We start from the raw sequence: 20,698 nt of genomic DNA on the forward strand, positions 1-20,698 counted from the left end.
AGAAAGTTAGCATCACATAGTATGGAGATGTGGATTATGTTGTGTTGAATATCTGAACATCTATCCATCCAGACATTTTCCACAGCTGCTGTATTCATACACCCATGATGGATTGCCAGTCCATCACAGGGCCACAAAGAGACAACAAGCATGCACTCTGCTGTCTTTTGTATTGTGGGACAATTTAGCGACTGAAGCAACGTTGTAAAGAAGAGTGGACCAAAGTTCTCCCACAACGATGCCGTATAGAAAATAATTGGTTTAGTTTTTTCCACAAACTGCTTCTCCATTTTGGCTTTGTTTTTATGGTGTAATATGTCATCTGTTGTTGTTGAGTTGAGATCATATTTACCAAATTTCAAGACCTTTTGAGGAACAGATTGTCTTTTTTTTTATGTGCTATTATGTAAAACCTGAGAACTGATGGAGCATACCTTCATTTTACACATGACTGCCATACACCAGAATTATGATGACCCACAGCAGTGTTCCTCAACTCCAGTCCACAGGGGCTACGGACAGTAACAGAGGCAAAAGATTGCAGCAAACAAAACCTGGATAAGATTTAAAAGCTTGGAAAAAAAACAAAAAACATGACCCAATACTTTACGGTTAACATCCGATATTTTGATTTAAAAATGATTTACATGTGCAAACTTCCCCATCCATTTCTCATACTAACTGACTGAATCACATACAGGTGGAATTCCTCACAAAAGCTTAAATAAACTATAGCGATAGATTATTTTATCATATTCTGTCACAAATTTTATCTCAAGCTTTGAAAAACGTTTGGTAGGTTTTTAGAAAGTGAATGGAATTTTTATTTGTTGTGTTCACAGTGCTGAATAGGTGTATCAGAAATACAAAAATGAACAACCAAATCTCTTTTCAGACCCTGTAACAACTGGTTTATTATCAGAAAACAGAGTTAATGTGTACAGGGGCCTTTTCTTTTTTTTCTTTTTTTTTTTAGAAAAAGCTGTCAAACAAAGGCTCTGGATCTGAAAACACATGGGTAAAATGTGATGTGTTTCAACATTCTGGTTCAACCCTGTTCAACACTTATAATTTATTTCTACTGCACAGCACTGATATGTAACATGATAACATTGTTTTTTGTCTGTGTTCATAAAAAGAACCATTTTACAATGTAACTTGTTCAAAACATTTGTTTACAACAAAATAATCCATGTTTGCCACAGTGGAACTAGATTCTTGCATATTTCTTTTCATGTTACCTTATTCTATAAATGTATGACATCATCATCACTGCTTTTAATAAACTCAATTTTTACTACCACCCCATGAAACCCATTCACCCCCACCCTTTCCTGTCACTTGAGACTTGACTTGATTGACATGTAGCTTGTTACTGCCTGTAAATATTTACAAAGAAAATCCTTTAAGATACTCTCCCTTCTATTTTTCTCTGAATGGCATGACTCAAAAATGATCCGTGACTTACTGTCATGTCTACCAGGTCAGACAGCGTATTTGTCTGAATGCTGAAAAATTTTAACAAAAAATTACCAATGCTTCAGTTTTGATGAGCTCTGTCTGTTTTGGGAGTGGCTTCAAACAGCACCACTATTAATCTGAACTGCATTGATAAATTTTTCCTTTTTTTTTTTAGTGAACACTATCATGTAGGTGAGGAGGCAACAAGGTTTCCTTAGATGTATGACACAATGTTCCCAAAATGCATTTTAAATATTTACAAATGCCTTCACACTCTTTCCATGAGTCTATCTCAGAATGGGAAAAACGAGAGCATACAAACTAAATTCTGTTGTCACAATGGCACAACGGATTACAAGCAAGATGGTCCCTCTCCTCTGATTCTAAAAAATAATCAAAAGATCTTGATGCATCAGACCACGGAGCAGTTTTCCACTACGCGTCCATCCATTGTCACAGAAGTCAGGCCCAGACAAGGTAGCATTATCATTTCTTTGTCTTCATATGAGTGAGTTAAAACTTTACTCGATGCTAGTTGTCAAGCTCATGCAGTGAAATGAATTAAAGAGTCATGTAGGTTTTTCAATGCAGGCCTGTCCGATGGTCTGAAGATCACTGCAATTCAGTGCCAGTTTTTTGGCTTTGTCCCTTGTGTAAAGACATTTATCTGGATTCTCTGAATCTGATAATGATGTCATAGATGATAAAATGTTAAAATACAATATGACAATCTTAATCAATGGAGGGCAGATAGAGACTGTTCGGACCTGCAAATACCTGAGCCGTCTCTTCTTCCCGAGACGGCTCAGGTCCTTCAATGTCTGTAGTGATATGATATGCATGTATATCATGCATGCACTACAGACAAAAACTATGGCGCCTGGACAAACTGGTGAAAAAGGCTGGTTCTGTTGCAGGCAGAAGGCTAGACCCTCTCAGTGCTGTGGTGGAGCAACGGTTGAGGAGGAAATGATCCTCTCCACAGCATCATGGCAGGGCATAGGAGCAGCTGCAGTGAGAGGCTCATCTCTTTGCGCTGCAGGACTGAGAGGTTCAGGAGGTCCTTTGTCCCCACAGCCAGGCTTTTTAACAGTGACTGCTGACATGTTCTTCTCAAATTGATCTATTTAGTAATTTATTATTATTATTATTATTATTATTATTATTATTATTATTATTATTATTAGTGTCTAATATACAATCTTTGTAAATATTTGTAATTTTTTTAGCTACTTGAGTATTGGGGGATGAATAAAGTATTTTTCTATTGCTATTCTATTCTATTCTTCTTATCATTACCCTTAAATTGTTAAACAATTTACTCAAAGTCAGTTGACAGAGTGAGGGGTTCCCCATCTTTTTCTTCTGAGACCCTTTCTGGGCTGCTCTTTTCCTTCTTCTGTTTTTGAAAACAACAAATAATTTTATAATCTAGTGAGATGTTCCACCTGTTTTTTTTTTATTATTTTTTTTTTCCAACAAGATACGACTTTTCTAGTCTTTTGGCACTCCTGTCCCAACTTGAGTTATTTGTACTAGCATTACGTTGTCTGCATACTGTTTTCAATCAATGCAAATCTTAACAGCCTACATAACTCATAAAATGAATATTCTAACAGCCATTTCAAGTAGAATTAATAGGGTGACAAACGTAAAGAAGTCGCCTGAATGGCTTAGCATTTTAGGAGCTTTGAGTATTGTTGTCAGTATTGTTGTTATTATTATTGTCATAGGATTTGGATGACGGGCATGTTTAGTGGAGATACATCATGGTGAGAGAAGAAAGGTATCGCAAAGCTACAGCCAAATATTTAATGGCAATTTCACGTTGCAAAAATAAGCACAGTCAACGATTTACATCACTGCCGGCTGGTAGCAACAGGCCAAATGTGGTTAAAAGACAGAGACGCCGCTGGAGTTATGTGTGTCCTGTAACTCTGGCCAGTTCAGTTTTTATTCGTCATTGGTCCATCCGGGTACTTTATTTTTTTGATTGACAGTTGCCATGGCAACAAGCTAGAGCATCGCCATTTTGTCAGGAGGGTTTTTTTCCCAGCTCAGTCTTTTCAAATGTTCTCCCTTCCCGCCGGAATAATGCTGTCAGTGGATATTTGTTTGACGTTTTTGGATATCGAAATGCGTATAGTGGATCGAATCAAGAAGATCAAGAGGCCGACGTTTTAACATAGTTGAAATAATTAGGCGGCGCCGCACTAACTCAGTTGTCCGTGTCTCTGGTCCACCGGGCCGGTTCACTGCGCAGGTTTGGACCGCGCGCCATTTTGTGAAAATTGACACAAAATTCCTAACCAAAATTATCAGAGGACACGGCTTCTGTTCCGTGATTAAAATGCTTTGGATGTAACTGCATTGTCGCAGTTATCGAATTGACCGACGCAAAATTTGATAAGACAGCGTTTAATCAGTATTTGGCATAACGTTTATTTAGCGGTAGCTAGAATTGTTAGCTTGAGGCTAGCCAGGGCAGGTAGCTAATGTTAGCTGCGTTCATTTTGTCAACTAGCTAGCCAGCTCGCTAAGGTTAGCTAGTAAGTTGTGCGTGCTAGTTAGCATGTTGCTTGTCAACAGCTGATAGGAACATTTGTTAAATTTACTTTTATTACGTATGTTGCTCGTCAAAGCTTGGGTCATGAAGTGCGTACTAGATGTGACTGGCGAGTTATTTTAGAGTTTGCCGGCCAGAGGACGGGGATTGGATTTACTCGCTAACCGTGCAGGGAGGGGAGAATCTCAAGCTGGATAAGTTTCCTCATCATACAGGTTATTGGACTTTAAATGAAGATCGTGCCATCAGAGGTAAGTAATTCCAAATGTCATGTGTTTTATTCAGCATTTATTAGCTGCGTTGACGCTTTCGCGGATTTATATTCTTTGCAGCGTGAATGGTTAACAATGATGGACGCAGTAGTTGAGAATGGTAGCTTATGGTGTGGCGGCTAGCTAACATTTTTTTGAAGCCTGTGTTAACGTTTGCTTTCAGTCAGTAGGTCAAGGGACGGGTTTTTATGTTGGAGGGGAGCTGCAGTCCTGCTGACTGTGAGCTATTTGCAACGGACTTTGTGGGTTTGGACGGAGAGTCATGCTGGCACGGTGTTAACGTTATTGCTAACCGTACTATTTTAGACTGTCATTGTAAGATTGAAGCCGTGTTAGCTTACATCCACGATTTGATTTACTGTCAGTGCAGTGCCTAACTATATTAATATCAGAGACGTTTGGATTTTGCAGTTTAGATGCTAACATGGCCTCGTAGCTAATTCGGCTAACTTGGCTAATGGTTAACGTTGACTTGTTGACGAACCAGCTGAATGGGCCCCACAACCCGCTGGCTGCACACAGCGTCACTAGCTAACGTTGGACTGGTGAGAGATATGCTCGCCTGTCCCGCAGTTTTCAGGGTAACGGCGACAACGTTAGCTAGTTAGACTGCTAACGGTAACGTGATCCTGAAAAGGTTTGTCATCTATTTGAGGAATTGGAGTCCTACACGAACGATAATGTAGCAAGAGAGGACGAAAATTAAAACTGAATATGCTTCCTAAATTTCAACCATGACGAGATCAACCTTATCATCTGTAAGTACAGAGCTACTCGGGGACTGTATTTACACGAACGTTAGGCTTTTTAATTGTTTGGATGGGTTACGTTTGATTCTGCTTTGGAATGGATTTAATCAGTTGGGCGTGAAAAGATGGCACACAGGCTTGTTTCAGAGGTCTTTAAACAGCACTTCTGATTTAATATGGCTACTAATATCAAGCTAGCTGTCGTTATATTTACACCTAAATAGGCCCGTTGATGCCATAATGACTAGAGCCAGGAAAGGAACTGTTCATATGTCAGTACTGAACATTAAATATAATCAGATGTTAAGAAGAGTCTAAAGAACTACAAGTCTACTTGAAAATGGCTTTATTTTAATCTACAGGAGCTTCAATTGTTCCAGCAGTTTTGAGTTTTGCTATTTTCTTAATTCTTTTTATTTTAAACGTATACGTTAGTCAAATGTTAGCTATTGTTTATAAAATGGTGTTAGATCAAACTCCTTTTTTCAGGTTTTTGTAAATCTGCATAGGCCTGTACAGTAAATATAGTCTGTTATCTTTGGTCCTGGCTAAAAAAAAGCTTTTTTTTTATTTTTATTTTTTTTATAATAGTATTTTATTGCTTAGTCCCCCTCCCAGTTATTTAGTAAGTGTGATTGAAAAGTATATTCACTATGAATATGCTGAGAGGAGAGCGAGCCTATTCAAGGCCCACAACCATGTCAATTTACGTTATCAGTTAAACTATTTTATATTTTAACAGCTTTATAGTGACTTCATATGTTTTCTGTTGTGAAAACTGAATTGCCTGGCCTTAACTATTTGTGACTGAACCACAAGCAGCTTACCTTTTGATGATTTCATCTTATAGATTTTAAACCACATTTTAAATGTGAGCTTTATGCTGTTAAATATCTACAAATACAGTCATGCCCAACACACTTATAAAAGTTTTGGGGTGTCCTCGCTTCTTAAGTGGTCCTCTGTCCCTTCTTCTTAACTTAAATGACCTTAAATCCCACTTAAAATGCAAAATGATAATAATGTGTTTTTATTCTTTGTAGTGGGTTGTGGTTTGCTGCTGGACTCTCCTCCCAGGATGATATGAAATTTTACAGAAGATGCATCCAGGTTAGCTGCTGTATATTAAGCCCTTAACCCTTTATTGGGGAGTTAGTTCACTTATGATCTTCTCTTTCACTTATTTTGCTTCTTTGAATTTGGCTTCTATGAAAATTTTGGACCCTATCAAGTACGGAAAAGTCCAAAGTGTAGAAACATTTAGACTGGTCAGAACAATAATTATCTCTTTTTCTTCTGTCTTTTGCTATTAAACTTTTTATTTAAGGCTCAAGCTCAAAGTAGTGACATTTTTATTACATTTTATTTTAAACAGCAGAACAAGCAGTAAAAACAGACATTAGTCATCATGAAAATGCTGTCTTTATTATTTTTTAATGCTTTGGGTTTAATAGGAAAGTTGTAAAGATTTAAGTAAAAATCACTGTCTGATTTATGTTTATTATTTCTGGAATTGTACATATTAATGAAGGTTATATAGTGATGGTAAAATAACCTATGTCTTAGTTCTAAAATGCAGTGTTGGTCTGTGCTCTATCATCTTACAGTTCCTCTTATTTCTGTCAGTGGATGTGTATTTTTTGCTTTTCCAAAGCTGGGTCAGCTTTCTAACGCTCTTAGATGGAGTGCAGGTTTTGGGCTGTGCAGCTATTTTGCTGTCAGGCTCTTGTGTTGAAAGCAACGTCTAAGTGTGCCAAAGTTCAATTTTATTTCTTGTTTATTTCTTGTTTTCTCATTGGAAAATGGGAGCAGCTCTGCCCTGGCAACAAAAGTAGGCTATTTGCATACTGCGTTGTGATTGGTCTGTGCATTGATGGGCTTGCCAAATCACGCTGTATCTCTGTGGTGATAGGCTATGCTAATTAGGTGCTGTTGCTGGGATTCTGAATAGTGGTTACTGTGTAGCACTGGTGAATTGTGTTGTCTGGTGAGAGATGCTGATAGCTGAACATGCTATTTAATAATTTTTTGATTCCTTCTGGCTGAAAATGAAGGATGATTCACTGTACATTGTGGAGATGCTGTATTTTCACCCCTTTTCACTGTTAAACCTGCTGTTTTTCTCCCTTTTCTTCACAAAGGTTGATATCTTCCTGTTGTATTCTATTTTTTTGGTTATCCTTTTGATACATTTGCTTTACTTTACATGCTTAACAAAAGACCCTATGTATTAACCTTACATTTATCTTAACAATGTACTAATCCTTGTTATTCCTGACAACTACTAATCAAATATATTTTTTTCTTTAAGACATGGGCTTGATTCTTTCAATATACATGTAAATACTAGAAATGCTCAATTTGCATTTTGCAAATATTTCCTTTTCTAAATGATAAATGTTTATATTTTTGTGTTAAGGGTATTATTATTTGTTACATTAAACAGCAAATAATGTCTACACATATTATAATCTGCACATTGAGTAAGATAGCTTTTACCCGTTTCATTTATAGACCAAAAATTGCTTGTTTAAAGGAGGAAATAAAGCTGAATCATGGCCATATTACTACCCTTTTTCTCCTTTCTCTTTTACTGTATGTGCTTTTGAATTAAGTTAATGTGCAACTCCTAACAGAGTTAATTTCTTCCAGGAGGAGAGACTTCAGCATGCAAACCTTCGTCCGTCCGGCTTGCGCCCTCTTTTTCTTTACACACTGCTGGTCTTCAGATGGCTGCTCCAATGCCCCATACGCACCAGCAGTACAGTGACCGCCACCAGCCAAGCACTGACCAATCTGTTACGGTCTTACCGTACAGCGACCAGACACCACAGCTCACTGCCAATCAGGTATACTAACCCTACCCCCCCTGCACATGGTGGTGTTAGAAGAATTTCAAGAATTGCAATACTTAATGTGATATGAAAGTCTGCTTCCCCTTTTTTTGGCTGTCACTAGGCAGAGTAGCTGCTCGTCAAATGTCTCTTTCAGTCTAATCATGTTACATTGTGCAAAATTATTTGTATTAAATGTGATGATACCACTATATTATTAAGCTGTTAATTACCCACTTGCTATGCATTTTTATTCATGACATGTTTTAAAAAAAAAAAAAATTAATGTTTTTTTAACCTTTGCTACTTCAGAGGCACATGCCCCAGTGCTTTCGTGACCCAACTTCAGCTCCTCTGAGGAAGCTCTCCATTGACCTTATCAAAACATACAAACACATCAATGAGGTTCGTTGTTCTTTTCTTTAAATATACCTACAGGTGCAACTATTGATTACTTAAGCTAATTGACAGAAAGTTGAACTGCCATGTTGATGATCAAATCAGTATTTATTCAGTGTTTTGTAAATAAAACTCTTAAAAGATAAGATTCTATATTGTATCTGTACCTCTTTGCAAAGTTCTGTCAAACCTGCACATGTAATTACATGATATATGTTCTTAACTGACAGGTGTATTATGCAAAAAAGAAGCGACGGCACCAACAGGGTCAGGGTGAAGACTCCAGTCACAAAAAGGAGAGGAAAGTCTTTAATGATGGCTATGACGATGATAACTATGACTACATCGTCAAGAATGGGGAGAAGTGGATGGACCGCTATGAGATTGATTCCTTGATAGGAAAAGGATCTTTTGGACAGGTGATTAATCATAAATTGCACACATGATCTGATCAGATGTGATTGAAAGGGTTGTATTAGTATATTTAAATAGATTATGATTGCTTTGTATAAATAACCTAAAGATATTTTAGGCCACCTACGATTTTTTTATTTTCTGTGATTAAAAGTTTGAAATTTTGATGTTTAATCTTTTATAAACCGTTCACATTTAACAGTTGTAGACATTGAGATGTGTTCTTTTTGGCATCATCAGGTTGTCAAAGCATATGACCGAGCAGAGCAAGAATGGGTTGCCATTAAGATCATCAAGAACAAGAAAGCTTTCCTCAATCAAGCCCAGATAGAAGTGCGCCTCCTGGAGCTCATGAACAAACATGATACCGAGATGAAATACTACATTGGTAATCCACTCTAGAACTTTACATTCAATCTGACAAAACACATTAAGAAAATACAATTAATGAGCTTTTCCCAAGTTTGATTAACATGGTTCATTTATTTTTTTATTTTTTTCAGTTCACTTAAAGCGTCACTTCATGTTTCGGAACCACCTCTGCCTCGTGTTTGAGATGCTGTCCTATAACCTATACGACCTGCTCCGAAATACCAACTTCCGTGGCGTCTCACTCAATCTCACCCGGAAGTTTGCCCAGCAGCTATGCACGGCACTACTCTTCCTGGCCACGCCTGAGCTCAGCATCATCCACTGTGACCTGAAGCCTGAGAACATCCTCCTCTGTAACCCCAAGAGGAGTGCCATCAAAATAGTGGACTTTGGCAGCTCATGCCAACTGGGACAAAGGGTATCTAAGTGCAACTTTCTATGTCAGCAATTAAATGAATGTATGCAAGAATGTCCCACAAAGATGTATTGCAGTTGAGTGATATGATTCAAGGTAAAGAGGTAAATAGTCAGTCTCACTGTCTCTTTTTATTATTTTTCTTTCCCTGTTTGTGTAGATATACCAGTATATCCAGAGTCGCTTCTACCGATCCCCAGAGGTGCTGCTGGGAATGCCCTATGACCTGGCTATCGACATGTGGTCCTTGGGTTGCATCTTGGTTGAGATGCACACTGGAGAACCTCTCTTTAGCGGCGCCAATGAGGTATAACAATCTGAAACACTACTTGTGTTCTGGAGTGTCATTTTGATTGAGAATATCAAATGGCAACAGTTTTAACTTGATAACAAGCTTTCAAATAAAGTTAACATTGAATTCTTATGTAATGAGAATTCAGTTATATAATCCCAAGCTGTTAGGTTAAGTAATGGGGTTGAACATTTTTCTTAGGTGGACCAGATGAACAAAATAGTTGAGGTTCTTGGTATCCCGCCCAATCACATAATGGACCTAGCCCCAAAAGCCAGGAAGTTCTTCGAGAAGCTTTCGGATGGTACATGGAGTGTAAAGAAGACCAAAGATGGCAAAAGGGTGAGCTCAGTGTTTTGACGCCGACTGACTGGTGATTATTGTGAAACGGTGACATACACATTGTGATAAAGAAGGGAAATGCAAGTTAATCTTTTAATGTCTGTGTACTCTAAACAGTATAAGCCTCCAGCTTCACGGAAGCTCCACTCCATCCTGGGTGTGGAGACAGGGGGTCCGGGTGGCCGGCGGGCAGGGGAGTCTGGCCATGCTGTTGCTGACTACTTGAAGTTCAAGGACCTGATCCTCCGGATGTTGGACTATGACCCTAAGAGCCGCATCCAGCCCTACTATGCCCTGCAGCACAGCTTCTTTAAGAAGACTGCGGACGAGGGGACCAATACAAGCAGTAGTGTATCTACAAGCCCCGCATTAGAGCAATCCCAGTCTTCAGGAACCACCTCCAGCACCTCCTCTAGTTCAGGTAATGGTCAGTTTTTACTCCTGAGCTGCTGAAGACATAATACACAACAGTATGTCATTTGTTTGGTTTCAAGATAATATAAAAACGATATGTTATGACATCATAATTTAAGGGTCCAAATTATTGACCACAATAGTTATTGGCCATTAAAATCCACTGTGATGTCTGACGATAAACATTAGGTCTTCCTTTTGTGACATTTGATATGTAGCTGTTGAAGATTTATTTTTTAATATTACTGTTTAATACCTAGGAGGATCATCTGGGACAAGTACCAGTGGCAGAGCAAGATCAGACCCTACCCATCACCACTTGCACAGTGGAGGACACTTTGGCACGACCATGCCTGCCATCGATGGTGACAGCCTCTGTCCACAGGTCAGCAAGTTACCATCAAAAGATCTCAAGTTTGATCTGACACCAAATAAAGATAATGAGTTGGGGGAAATTAAAATTGGTCTTTTATTAGAAAGTCTTTTTACGTTTCTTTTGTTTGGCTTTTAAACTTTATTTTAAATCTTTTCTTGTCAATAAATTTGACTGTTAACTCACTTAAAACATAGATTTTACCTTCAACCTCAACCCATTGCTGTGTTGCTATAAAGCTATAATATTGAGGTCATCAAGTGTCTGCATCAGGCCTGTAATGATGAGAAGTTGATCTTTTTTGTTTAATTGTGAACCTTTAAACTTAATTTCACAAAATGTGAAAAGTAAGCAGAGCAAATCCACTGCGTTTTGCACCTCAGAACGTTCAGGCAGTGCCAACTTAATTAATTTCAAATGGTTCAGCTGTTTTTCACAACTGAGTCGTGCGTTTGCTTTACAGGCAAGACAGCCTTACCCACCCCCTCTGGTGTGGGGAGGTGGCGTTGGACCAGAGGCAGTCACTGGAGAGACCCACCCAGTCCAGGAGACCACCTTCCATGTTCCCCCTCAGCACCCCAAGGCCCTGCATCCTCACTCACATGCTCATCACCACCACGGGCAGATGATGGCTACTCGTCCACGCCCACGCCACTACACCTCCCCGACACACAGCTCCTCGACACAGGACTCCATGGAGGTGGTTCATGGCCATCTGTCCATGACCTCCCTGTCTTCCTCTGCCTCCTCTTCCTCTACATCGTCCTCTTCCACTGGGAACCATGGCAACCAGGCCTACCAGCTCCGCCATTTGCCCGCTGGAGCCCTTGACTTTGGTCAGAATGGTGGGCTGAGCATGGGGCTAGGTGCCTTCTCGAACCCACGGCAGGAGACTGGCATGGCAGCGCACCCTGCATTCTCCATGGGCACGAACACAGGGCCTGCCCACTACCTAGCGGAAGGCCACCTAGGCATGAGGCAAGGCATGGACCGGGAGGAGTCTCCAATGACTGGAGTGTGTGTGCAGCAGAGTTCTATGGCCAGCTCGTGACTGCACTGACATTTGGCTGTGTGTTCCCCCTGTGCGTCATTTTTAAGGTGGTGTTTTTTACTACAAGGTGTGTTGAGAACAAAAGCTGCTCACGTCAGAAGGGAGATATCACTGAACCGCTACTACAGAGAAAAACCTTTGTTAAAAAGTATATATGTAATTTTCATCAGTTTTTCTTTTGCAATCATTAGGCACAAAATAATACTGCGGAATAACCATAGTGAGATTGAGACATCCCATCTTACCATTTCACCAGTTTCATGTAACCACCAAATAATCACCATATGGTATTATGTGGCAAAATCTTTTAAGGAGCATTTCAGAGCAAAGTTTGAAGCTGTTTCGCAGCTAGCTGTTGGTGATGAAATGCTTGGCGTCCTCTTACGGTCCAAACCGTGGATTGCCTGACATTACTGTTCCACTGGTTGTTAATTATTTTTGCCCTTTTTTTAAGTGAAATTTCACATAAAAGCTGCTTGTAAATCCTGTAGCTTGACAATGAGGGGAAGTCTTTGCGGTGATATTTCTTGTTGTTGGTCGGTATTGTGTGACTCTGTTAAAGGGGAGCACATAGCAGTGGAGTCCCTATGCGTGTGCTGGCCGGGTGGAGAAGAGACCCCCGCAGGTGGATACTGACACCAATCGGGGGGGAAAGGAGAGGGAAGCACCACCCCTCAGGCCTCGAGGCCCCGTAGTCCTGCAAGCTGCTACCGGGCCCGGCACAGGCGAGAGCAGCGACGGGCATGGGAGACTGAAGGATCCAGCCCAGTGAAAGGAAGACAGTCAGTGGCTGGTTCTAGATAACCCTTTGGCCTTATGACTCATGGACTTGGAATGGGATGGAGCTGGACATTATCATTTGAATTAAGATGGCTTTTCTCTATTTTTCTCTCTAGACAGCCCTTAATTCTTTAAGGAAATTAAAACAACTTAGAAAAGGTAAATAAGAATGGTAATTTGAGGCCTTTCTCGACAAAGATTTCGTCTTCAGCAGGGCCCCACATAACAGGGTCTTATTGTACACAACAACCTCCTAAACATTACTTCCTTGAAATTCACTGGTTAAGGATTTTGCAGTGGAAAAAACTATCTATTCCAGAGTCTACCCTTTTTATGTTTTTGTTTTGTTTTGGGTCCCCCCCCCCCTTTGCATGTAGTTCCTCATCAGAACCACCTGCACAAGTCTCTCCATCCAAAACATGGAAACTGAAGAAAAAAAACGAGTTAAGTGACTGCCTTTTTTCTCCTCAAATTATGCTGTGAATTTTACAAGAATTTATTTTCCCTTTGGATATGTTTTTATACCAAAGCAGTTGTTTTATAGCATATAGGTGTCTGTAACCAATAATGTAGCAGTTCACCACTTTGACGCAAAGTTTATCAAGATCTTATTTTAACGTCAACTCAAACAGCTGCAATATATTACTTTAGCAAAACTGGAGACCGTTGTCGAGACCGTTGGCTATTGTGTATTCTTGCCAGATTTGTTTGCAACGTTTTACCAAAACTGTTTCCATATTAATTGGTAGATTATTTTGGGAGTCTTTTAAAACTTTGGTATGTTAGAGAATTTGGTAGTTACTCTGCAGGCTCCGGAGTAGCAAGATAGAGGCTGATGGTTTAAAACAAAAACACACACACACACACAAAAAAAAGGAGACTAATGCGTTCTATTTCTGTGTCGTCGTTTTTTCTTTTGCCCCCATCATACTATTTCAAAGGGTGTTGCTGCCTTTCATACATCATTTGGTCAACTTGGCTAGTTCCTGCCACGAAGCAAGACTGTCATTATCTTGCCAGGGTAAGGATAATTGTGGCAAATCAGTTTGTGTTGAATGATATAGTCCTGATTTGGTAGGTCAGATCCCCACGATTGTTGTCCTATTCAAAGGGAAAAGGGTGTCTGTCAGCCCACAATCACATTGCTTTGCCTAGGCAGACATGCATGTCTTCAAAACATTAGTCAGTTACCAGATTTTTTTTTCTGTTTTTTTTTCTTTTTCGTTTTTTTTTTTCCTTTCTTTTTTTTTCTTTTTATATCAGGGATTTTGAAGTGCTTTCTTTCTTCTGTTGCTCATTTTACCAGCTTTGAAATTGGAGGAAAAAATAATGGGGAAAAAAAAGAAGAAAACCTGCCCACAGCCACCTCGCAAATTGAGGGCAGGCCAAAGGTCATGCTGTCGTCATTTTGTAGGAGAGACCATCGCAAGCAGTCATACTCAGCATTTCCACAAACACAAATGTAAAGCTACCTATATTGAGATTGGGGTTTTATCTGGATGTCAAGGTTAATTGCAAATTTGCAATCATTTTTCATACCCCCGCTGAATTTGAGACATTTAGAACTTGTCAGTGGCTTTATTACTGGCTCTCATACTGGTACTAAACATTCCAAAAATAAAGACTGAAAAAGAAAAAAATTGACTGCAGTGACTCGTAAGTGTGCGCCTATTTCAGATCATGCTGATTGACCTCTTATTTAGAGCAGTTGTCATGAAATGCAGCCCCTTTTTAATAGTTGAAATAGAATTTATGTATATATTTATATTTTTTTAATAAAGGAAGTATAGAACTCACTACCTTGCTCCTGCTGGTATGTTGATTATGTTTGTCAATTTGGTGACCATTCAGTGGGCAGGAACTCCTGTTTTCTTAGTGGCAAAACCTTGCCTTTTGGCAAAGGTACTTGACTACATCAGGACAACACTATGAGGTAGGGTTTGAATCAAACAGGGAAAGCTAGATCTTCAAACCTTAATAATTTTCACAGGGTATATTGTAAGTGCATGTACATCACAAACCTTACTTTTTGGTTATATGAGAAGCACATGGTTGAAAAATGGTTCCATCTTTCATAAACCTGTTGAGTTTGTGGGTTATACACAAACATATACTTGTTGACATATCTGAACACCCAACAGAAGTTGAAATCCTTTTTATTTAATTTGGATTGATCCTTTTCATTTTTGATTTCACATTTTTTCACTTTTTTTGTACATGCAACATGCACTATAGAATTGAACAGCATGGGGGAAAGGATAAGTCCATGTATCCACAGATTGTAAGATCTAGTCAAGACTTTGCTGTGTTTATGACAATGCCCTTTGTATTATATTAAGACAGTCTTATGTATGATATATAAAAAGAAGTTAACTGAAGTGTTCTGTGTGTCTTTATTGTTTCCTCTACTGATTATGTGTACGTAAGTTGAGCATGTCCGTTTAAAAAAATGATATATGCATAATCGTACGTTATCATTTGTAACTGTGAGAACACAGTAGGCGTGACCATCCATATGGCAGCTTTTATAAAAGAGAGTGGACTCCGTGTTAATGCCCCGGCTCGTTGGTCTAGGGGTATGATTCTCGCTTCGGGTGCGAGAGGTCCCGGGTTCAAATCCCGGACGAGCCCAAAATCTTTTCTCTTTGACGTATATCCTACAATCTAAAACCGTTAGATTTGTTGGCAAACATATTGACATCGTGGATTTAAAATGTGTATAATTTTAAATCTGGTGAATAAATTAATTACGGTTGCAGTTATGATTATAGGACAATTCTAATCTCAAACAAAGCTAATATGATCTAGCTTCAGTATTGTGCTATGTACACACCAATATATCCAGTTCAATACAGAAATATGAAAAAGAGTGGGCTCGTCCGGGATTTGAACCCGGGACCTCTCGCACCCTAAGCGAGAATCATACCCCTAGACCAACGAGCCATGTACACATTCGACATATTGTCGTTTTTTAAATTCAGTGGTCATTACACGGTAATCAATTTTGTTAGTCATTACACTTTGCTCTACGTATTATGAGTTATTTGAAGATTTTGAAGACTTTACTCTAGTAAATACTTTCACTATAAAGTACCGACTGCGAGGGCTGGAGAAAATTGACCAGTCGAACACGCATCCAACGTTATTTTCATTCCAGCTTGAGTTTTGAGTCATTAAAAAGCAGCCATTCCACAAATAACAGCTTCATACAGACAACAACAATTCAATTGATGTTGAATATTGAATATTGAATATGAAACGTCTTCCTCGGTAACCGCTTGTCGGTGGCTCAAGTGATGTCATGTATTGGTCAGTGGGTGGCAGTAGTGTGCGCAAAGACACAGAGTGGTGCAAAGACATTACGGTCACTACATTCGACAATAAAGAAGAAAACTTGTTAGCTCTCATTTGAGTGGTTTATAGAGCAAATCCAGCGACCAATAGTTATGCCTGGGAGTTAAGGTTGGTCCAATCAGGTGCGTCGTGGGCGGGACATCCAGTTGGAAAATGAACTAGCTGATATTAAACCGTTGTGTGCGTTTATTGTTTTTAGAGTCAGAGTTAGGTTAGAGTTCTTTACGAAACAGTTACCTGACACTTTTTGACTGAATAATATTGATTTTTATTCTTTTAGCAGTAGCTAAGGTTGACTTCACTTCATAAAAGAAATTATAAAAGAAATTATACAAGTCCACATATGATAATAGCCAGCCGAGTTAGCTAAGCTAACTACTTAGCCTGAAGCATGCCGAATTTTTGCGCGGCTCCAAATTGTACACGGAAGAGTACTCAGTCAGATTTGGCTTTCTTTCGCTTTCCAAGGGACCCAGAAAGGTAAGGCAGCTTATATAACGTTGCTCGGGTTGAAGAACTTCAAGTAGTCACATCTGTGTACTTAACTCCATGTGATTTTGTTGCTGAAGTTGAGCTTAAATGACTGAGAAATTATAACAGCATTAAACGAAGCGATAACCCACATAAAACAGACAAATATTTGCATTTTAAGTTTAGGATTGGATAAAAAAAATTCAAATACATATGTAAGCATATTCGTTAAAAAATATTATGCTTAATTGTGTAAATCTCTGTACATAGAACATTTAAGGGCTGTTAGATTAGTGGATTTGCTCAGACAAGTCAATACAGTCTAGCTACTTTTACATTTTGATTTAGCCACATAAAGCAAATATTTAGCACCATTTTCTATTATGTAGAGTAGAGGGACAGTAATGAATGTAGAACCAGGTTTTGTACTCGTATTGCCGTATATCTCCAATGATATTTTACCTGTATGTATACGGTTACAGTTTCATAAATGTCAATTAAAGCCAGTTTATGTGCTCCTTGTTTATTTTTCTAGATGTAGAATCTGGGTAGAGAACTGCCGCAGGGCAGATCTAGAGGCCAAAACATCTGATCAGTTGAATAAGCATTACAGATTATGTGCCAAACACTTTGACCCAGCCATGGTGTGTAAAACTGTGAGTATCACTTTATTGTTGGTCAAGTTCTCTGTCAACATGTTTCACAGGAAGAAAAAAAAAAAAGGTGTCCCTTATGAATGTTGTTAATGAGTATGTTTCCTTTCAGAGTCCCTACAGGACTGTATTGAAGGATACAGCTATCCCAACCATATTTGATCTAACAAGCCATCTAAAAAATCCTCACACCCGACATCGCAAGCGGATTAAAGAACTTGTAAGAAAAATACATAATGACTCTTGAGACTGCATGCCGTGGTTGTTTAAACTTTAACACTTAACTGCAACTTTTTATTTTAGACTGAAGAGGATATAAAGAAGATGAGAGAAAGAAGATGTAAGCTATTTGGAAATATGTTTGTATAGTTGGTCGCTTGAATGTTAATTTTTACTTAGAACAGTCTATGCTCCTGTCTTGTCTCTTCTCTTTCCCAGTGGCATCTTCTACTGAACAACTTGTCACCAAAACAGATGAAGATGGCACAAACGCCACTGACGATGAACCTCAACTGTCCACAGAAGAGAAGGAGTATCGTGATTACTTGAAGTCCTCGTTTGAAATTCTGGTCATGTTGGCAAAACAGGGAATCCCCTTTGCGACTGACAAAGTATCTGACACAGAGTTCAAGTCCAACAACTTCCAGGCCCTCCTAGATTACTACATGAATGCTGGAGATGAGGCTTTGAGGAAGCGGTTTGAGGCGACGGCTGTAAACACAGAGTACCTTTCTGTGACCCAGCAAAGTCAGCTGCTGGACGTTTGTGAGAACACGGTGAGAGAAGAGATGCTCATGGAGGTGAGGGAAAGTCGCTTCTTCTCCCTGGTGACAGGCGACCTCGTTGAGTTTGCCTTGGAGAAACACCTTCCTCTGTTTTTACGCTTTGTGAATCAGAAGAACGTCCTGAGGGAGGAGTTTTTGGACTTTGTTTCATTTGGGGATGGAGATGAGTCTGGACTGGTAGAGAGGCTTGAGGCCCAGCTGACTGACCGCTGGGGGCTCAGCATGGAGGACTGCCGCGGTCAGGCCCACAAGGCCACCGGGAGTTCCACCACCAAGATGAAAGCTGTGGCAGTACTACTCATGGAGAAGTATCCACTCGCACTGCACATGCCCTGCTCTCACATGTCGTTGAACATCCACCTGGCCAACAACCTACCTTTTCCCAATGTCCAGGTCGTCATGGAAACTCTGAGGAAGATTGGCGCTTTCTTTAAACGCCCATTGACTCAGGCTGAACTAGAGAAAGCCGTCTTGACTCACTACCAGAAGAATGAGGAGAAAGGAACTGCACTAAAAGAAGCCTGTGGCTCAGGGTGGACGGGGCAGCACAACGTCTTCGATGTGCTGCTGGACATATTGCCCACATTGCTGCTTTGCATGGACAGCATTTGGGAAAATGACAGCGGACAGTTTAACAGTTCTGTCACAGCAGACGCCTATTCAATAGCAGAAATTCTCGCTGACTTCGAGGTCGTTGTCACCGTTGTCATCTTAAAGAATGTTCTTACATTCACCAGAGCTTTTGGAAAAAATCTACAAGGGGAAACACTCGATGTGTTTTCTGCTGCCAACAGTCTGACAGCCGTCCTGCATTCCCTAAATGAAGTCAACGACAACATTGATGTCTACCATGAATTCTGGTACGAGGAGGCCGTGAGCGTGGCCACCCTGATGGAGATTCCTGTGTCGGTCCCAAGGCTTTTCCTCCGAAAACAGCGAGCGGCTGACGTGGGGGAAATCCAAGCAGAGCCGTATTACAAGGAGTATGTGACCATACCTGTGATCCGTGGCATCATGCAGGAGGTGGAGGACATGTTCTCCGACACCAACCTCAAAGCTCTTAAGTGCCTGTCACTGGTTCCAGCTGTCATGGGACAAATGAAGTTCAACACCACCGAGGAGAACTATGCGGAAGTTTACCGCAGTGACCTCCCCAACCCTGACACACTTCCTGCTGAGCTGCACTGCTGGAGAATCAAGTGGAAGCACAGAGGAAAAGAGGTACGCCTGCCCACCACCATCCACGAAACCTTGCAGCTCCCAGATGTCAAGTTCTTTCCCAACGTCAACTCCTTCCTCAAAGTGCTCTCAGCCCTGCCGGTGCTCAAACTAGAAGATGGCAAAAGTGACACGGCAAGCGAACGGCTGCAGGCTTATCTTGACAGCATGCCTGCAAAGCAGTGGAACAAAAGTCTTGCAGTGCTCCACATTAACACTCATGTCAAACATGACCTGGATGTCATGGTGGACAAATACTGCCGGCTCTACCCAGAGGACGAGGCTGAGGCTGAGGCTGAGGCTGAGGCTGAGGCTGAGGCTGAGGCTGAGGCTGAGGCTGAGGCTGAGGCTGAGGCTGAAACTGAAGCTGAGGCTGAAACTGAGGCTGAGGCTGAGGCTGAGGCTGAGGAAATAGCAGAGTAAGATGTGACAAAGTGATCTGACAGTTAGCAGAAATGACTGCTTTGGGACAAAATTGAATTAAAAAAGTGAAGCTTCATATGTGCAGAATAGTGCGGATCACTTGGAGACGCTTTGTGAACAACACATAGAAATAAGCACTGATCATTTTAATAAAGATGTCAGTTGGTGTTTGGCATTCAGAAAACCCTAAAATGTTGTGACAGTATCAAGGACGAGTTCTTTGAATATTGAAAGTTCTGCGTCACGTTTTGTTATCAGAATATTCTCCTGTTATTAAGCTGTAGTATTTAAAAAAAAAAAAACAGTATATTGTTACCTGATTTTTTTTTTTTTTTTTTCTTCTCTCTTTGTATTTGTTACATTTGGTCGATTGATTTTGTTCCTCTGAACTGTTGGCTTGTTTTCAGTGTGTGCTTTTAAATCGAACCACATGATGGAGGCAGATAGCTTTGTTGATCTAAATGGAGCTGTGCCATCTGCTATGAGGCAAGTGATGAGACCAGAGGGAGTGGTTACATCCATGTCAACCGCATCTCTGCATGAAAGCTTTTAATTAAAGCCTTTTTTTTTCAAGAATTTCCTAGTTTGACATCATTTGGACTCTTCAAAGAGCAAGTATGTTCGAAGTATGTTCACTTAGCATCTAAATGAATTGTATCAAAGGTCAGGAAAATCCAATTTTTATGTTAAATAAAGTTATACGATTGCTTCATTGTGTGCATTAACAGGGAACTTGGTTATATTCTAGATGTAGCAGTAATTGTTGTGTATTTTACTGATGCCACCCAGATTGTGCTGTTTCAGTTTGCTTCAATAAAACACTTTATAAAGAACAGAAAATACGTTTTAAAATCTGAAATATCCCTGTTTTCCTTTCATTTTTCAAAATCCATCTGCTTGCTGCTTTAGAAACGTGGACTGAGTTAAGCACGGACATCAGGAAATCTCAGCTTGCCGTGTGACAAAGCTTGATTTTTTTTTATTTATTTATTTTTTTTTCTGTGGCCATTTCCTCCAAAAAGAACCAGTGGCCTGCTGGATCTGCTGTAGTTTCAAGTTT

At 39.9% G+C, this 20,698-nt stretch overlaps 2 protein-coding genes and 2 non-coding genes across 8 annotated transcripts; 3 read left to right on the forward strand and 1 right to left on the reverse strand.

Moving 5' to 3' along the window:
- The first annotated feature begins 3,465 nt into the window (after positions 1–3,465).
- Positions 3,466–15,112, forward strand: dyrk1ab (dual-specificity tyrosine-(Y)-phosphorylation regulated kinase 1A, b). Of its 5 annotated transcripts, none has more exons than XM_075473252.1 (13): positions 3,466–4,278; positions 6,092–6,158; positions 6,861–6,879; positions 7,701–7,897; positions 8,195–8,287; positions 8,512–8,700; positions 8,936–9,083; positions 9,199–9,485; positions 9,643–9,789; positions 9,976–10,116; positions 10,234–10,537; positions 10,791–10,915; positions 11,367–15,112. In XM_075473252.1, the coding sequence occupies exons 2-13, from the start codon at positions 6,132–6,134 to the stop codon at positions 11,952–11,954; spliced, it is 2,265 nt and encodes a 754-aa protein (XP_075329367.1). In that variant the 5' UTR covers positions 3,466–4,278; positions 6,092–6,131; the 3' UTR covers positions 11,955–15,112. The 5 variants fall into 5 exon arrangements, with proteins under 5 accessions (XP_075329367.1, XP_075329370.1, XP_075329368.1 ...); XM_075473253.1 differs by lacking the exon at positions 3,466–4,278 and adding an exon at positions 4,752–5,057; XM_075473255.1 differs by lacking the exons at positions 6,092–6,158; positions 6,861–6,879.
- A 181-nt stretch (positions 15,113–15,293) lies between these two features.
- On the forward strand, positions 15,294–15,365 carry trnap-cgg (transfer RNA proline (anticodon CGG)). Its single transcript has one exon. It is a non-coding gene; the product is annotated as a tRNA-Pro (tRNA).
- A 240-nt stretch (positions 15,366–15,605) lies between these two features.
- On the reverse strand, positions 15,606–15,677 carry trnap-agg (transfer RNA proline (anticodon AGG)). The gene has a single exon. It is a non-coding gene; the product is annotated as a tRNA-Pro (tRNA).
- A 548-nt stretch (positions 15,678–16,225) lies between these two features.
- On the forward strand, positions 16,226–20,478 carry thap12b (THAP domain containing 12b). The gene is made up of 5 exons (XM_075473258.1): positions 16,226–16,568; positions 17,095–17,215; positions 17,325–17,432; positions 17,516–17,552; positions 17,651–20,478. Exons 1-5 carry the CDS (start codon positions 16,480–16,482, stop codon positions 19,636–19,638), a joined length of 2,343 nt encoding a protein of 780 aa, XP_075329373.1. The 5' UTR covers positions 16,226–16,479; the 3' UTR covers positions 19,639–20,478.
- The last annotated feature ends 220 nt before the right edge of the window (positions 20,479–20,698 follow it).

Source organism: Odontesthes bonariensis, chromosome 9 (assembly GCF_027942865.1).
Source record: "Odontesthes bonariensis isolate fOdoBon6 chromosome 9, fOdoBon6.hap1, whole genome shotgun sequence".
Classification (NCBI taxonomy): Eukaryota; Metazoa; Chordata; class Actinopteri; order Atheriniformes; family Atherinopsidae; genus Odontesthes; species Odontesthes bonariensis.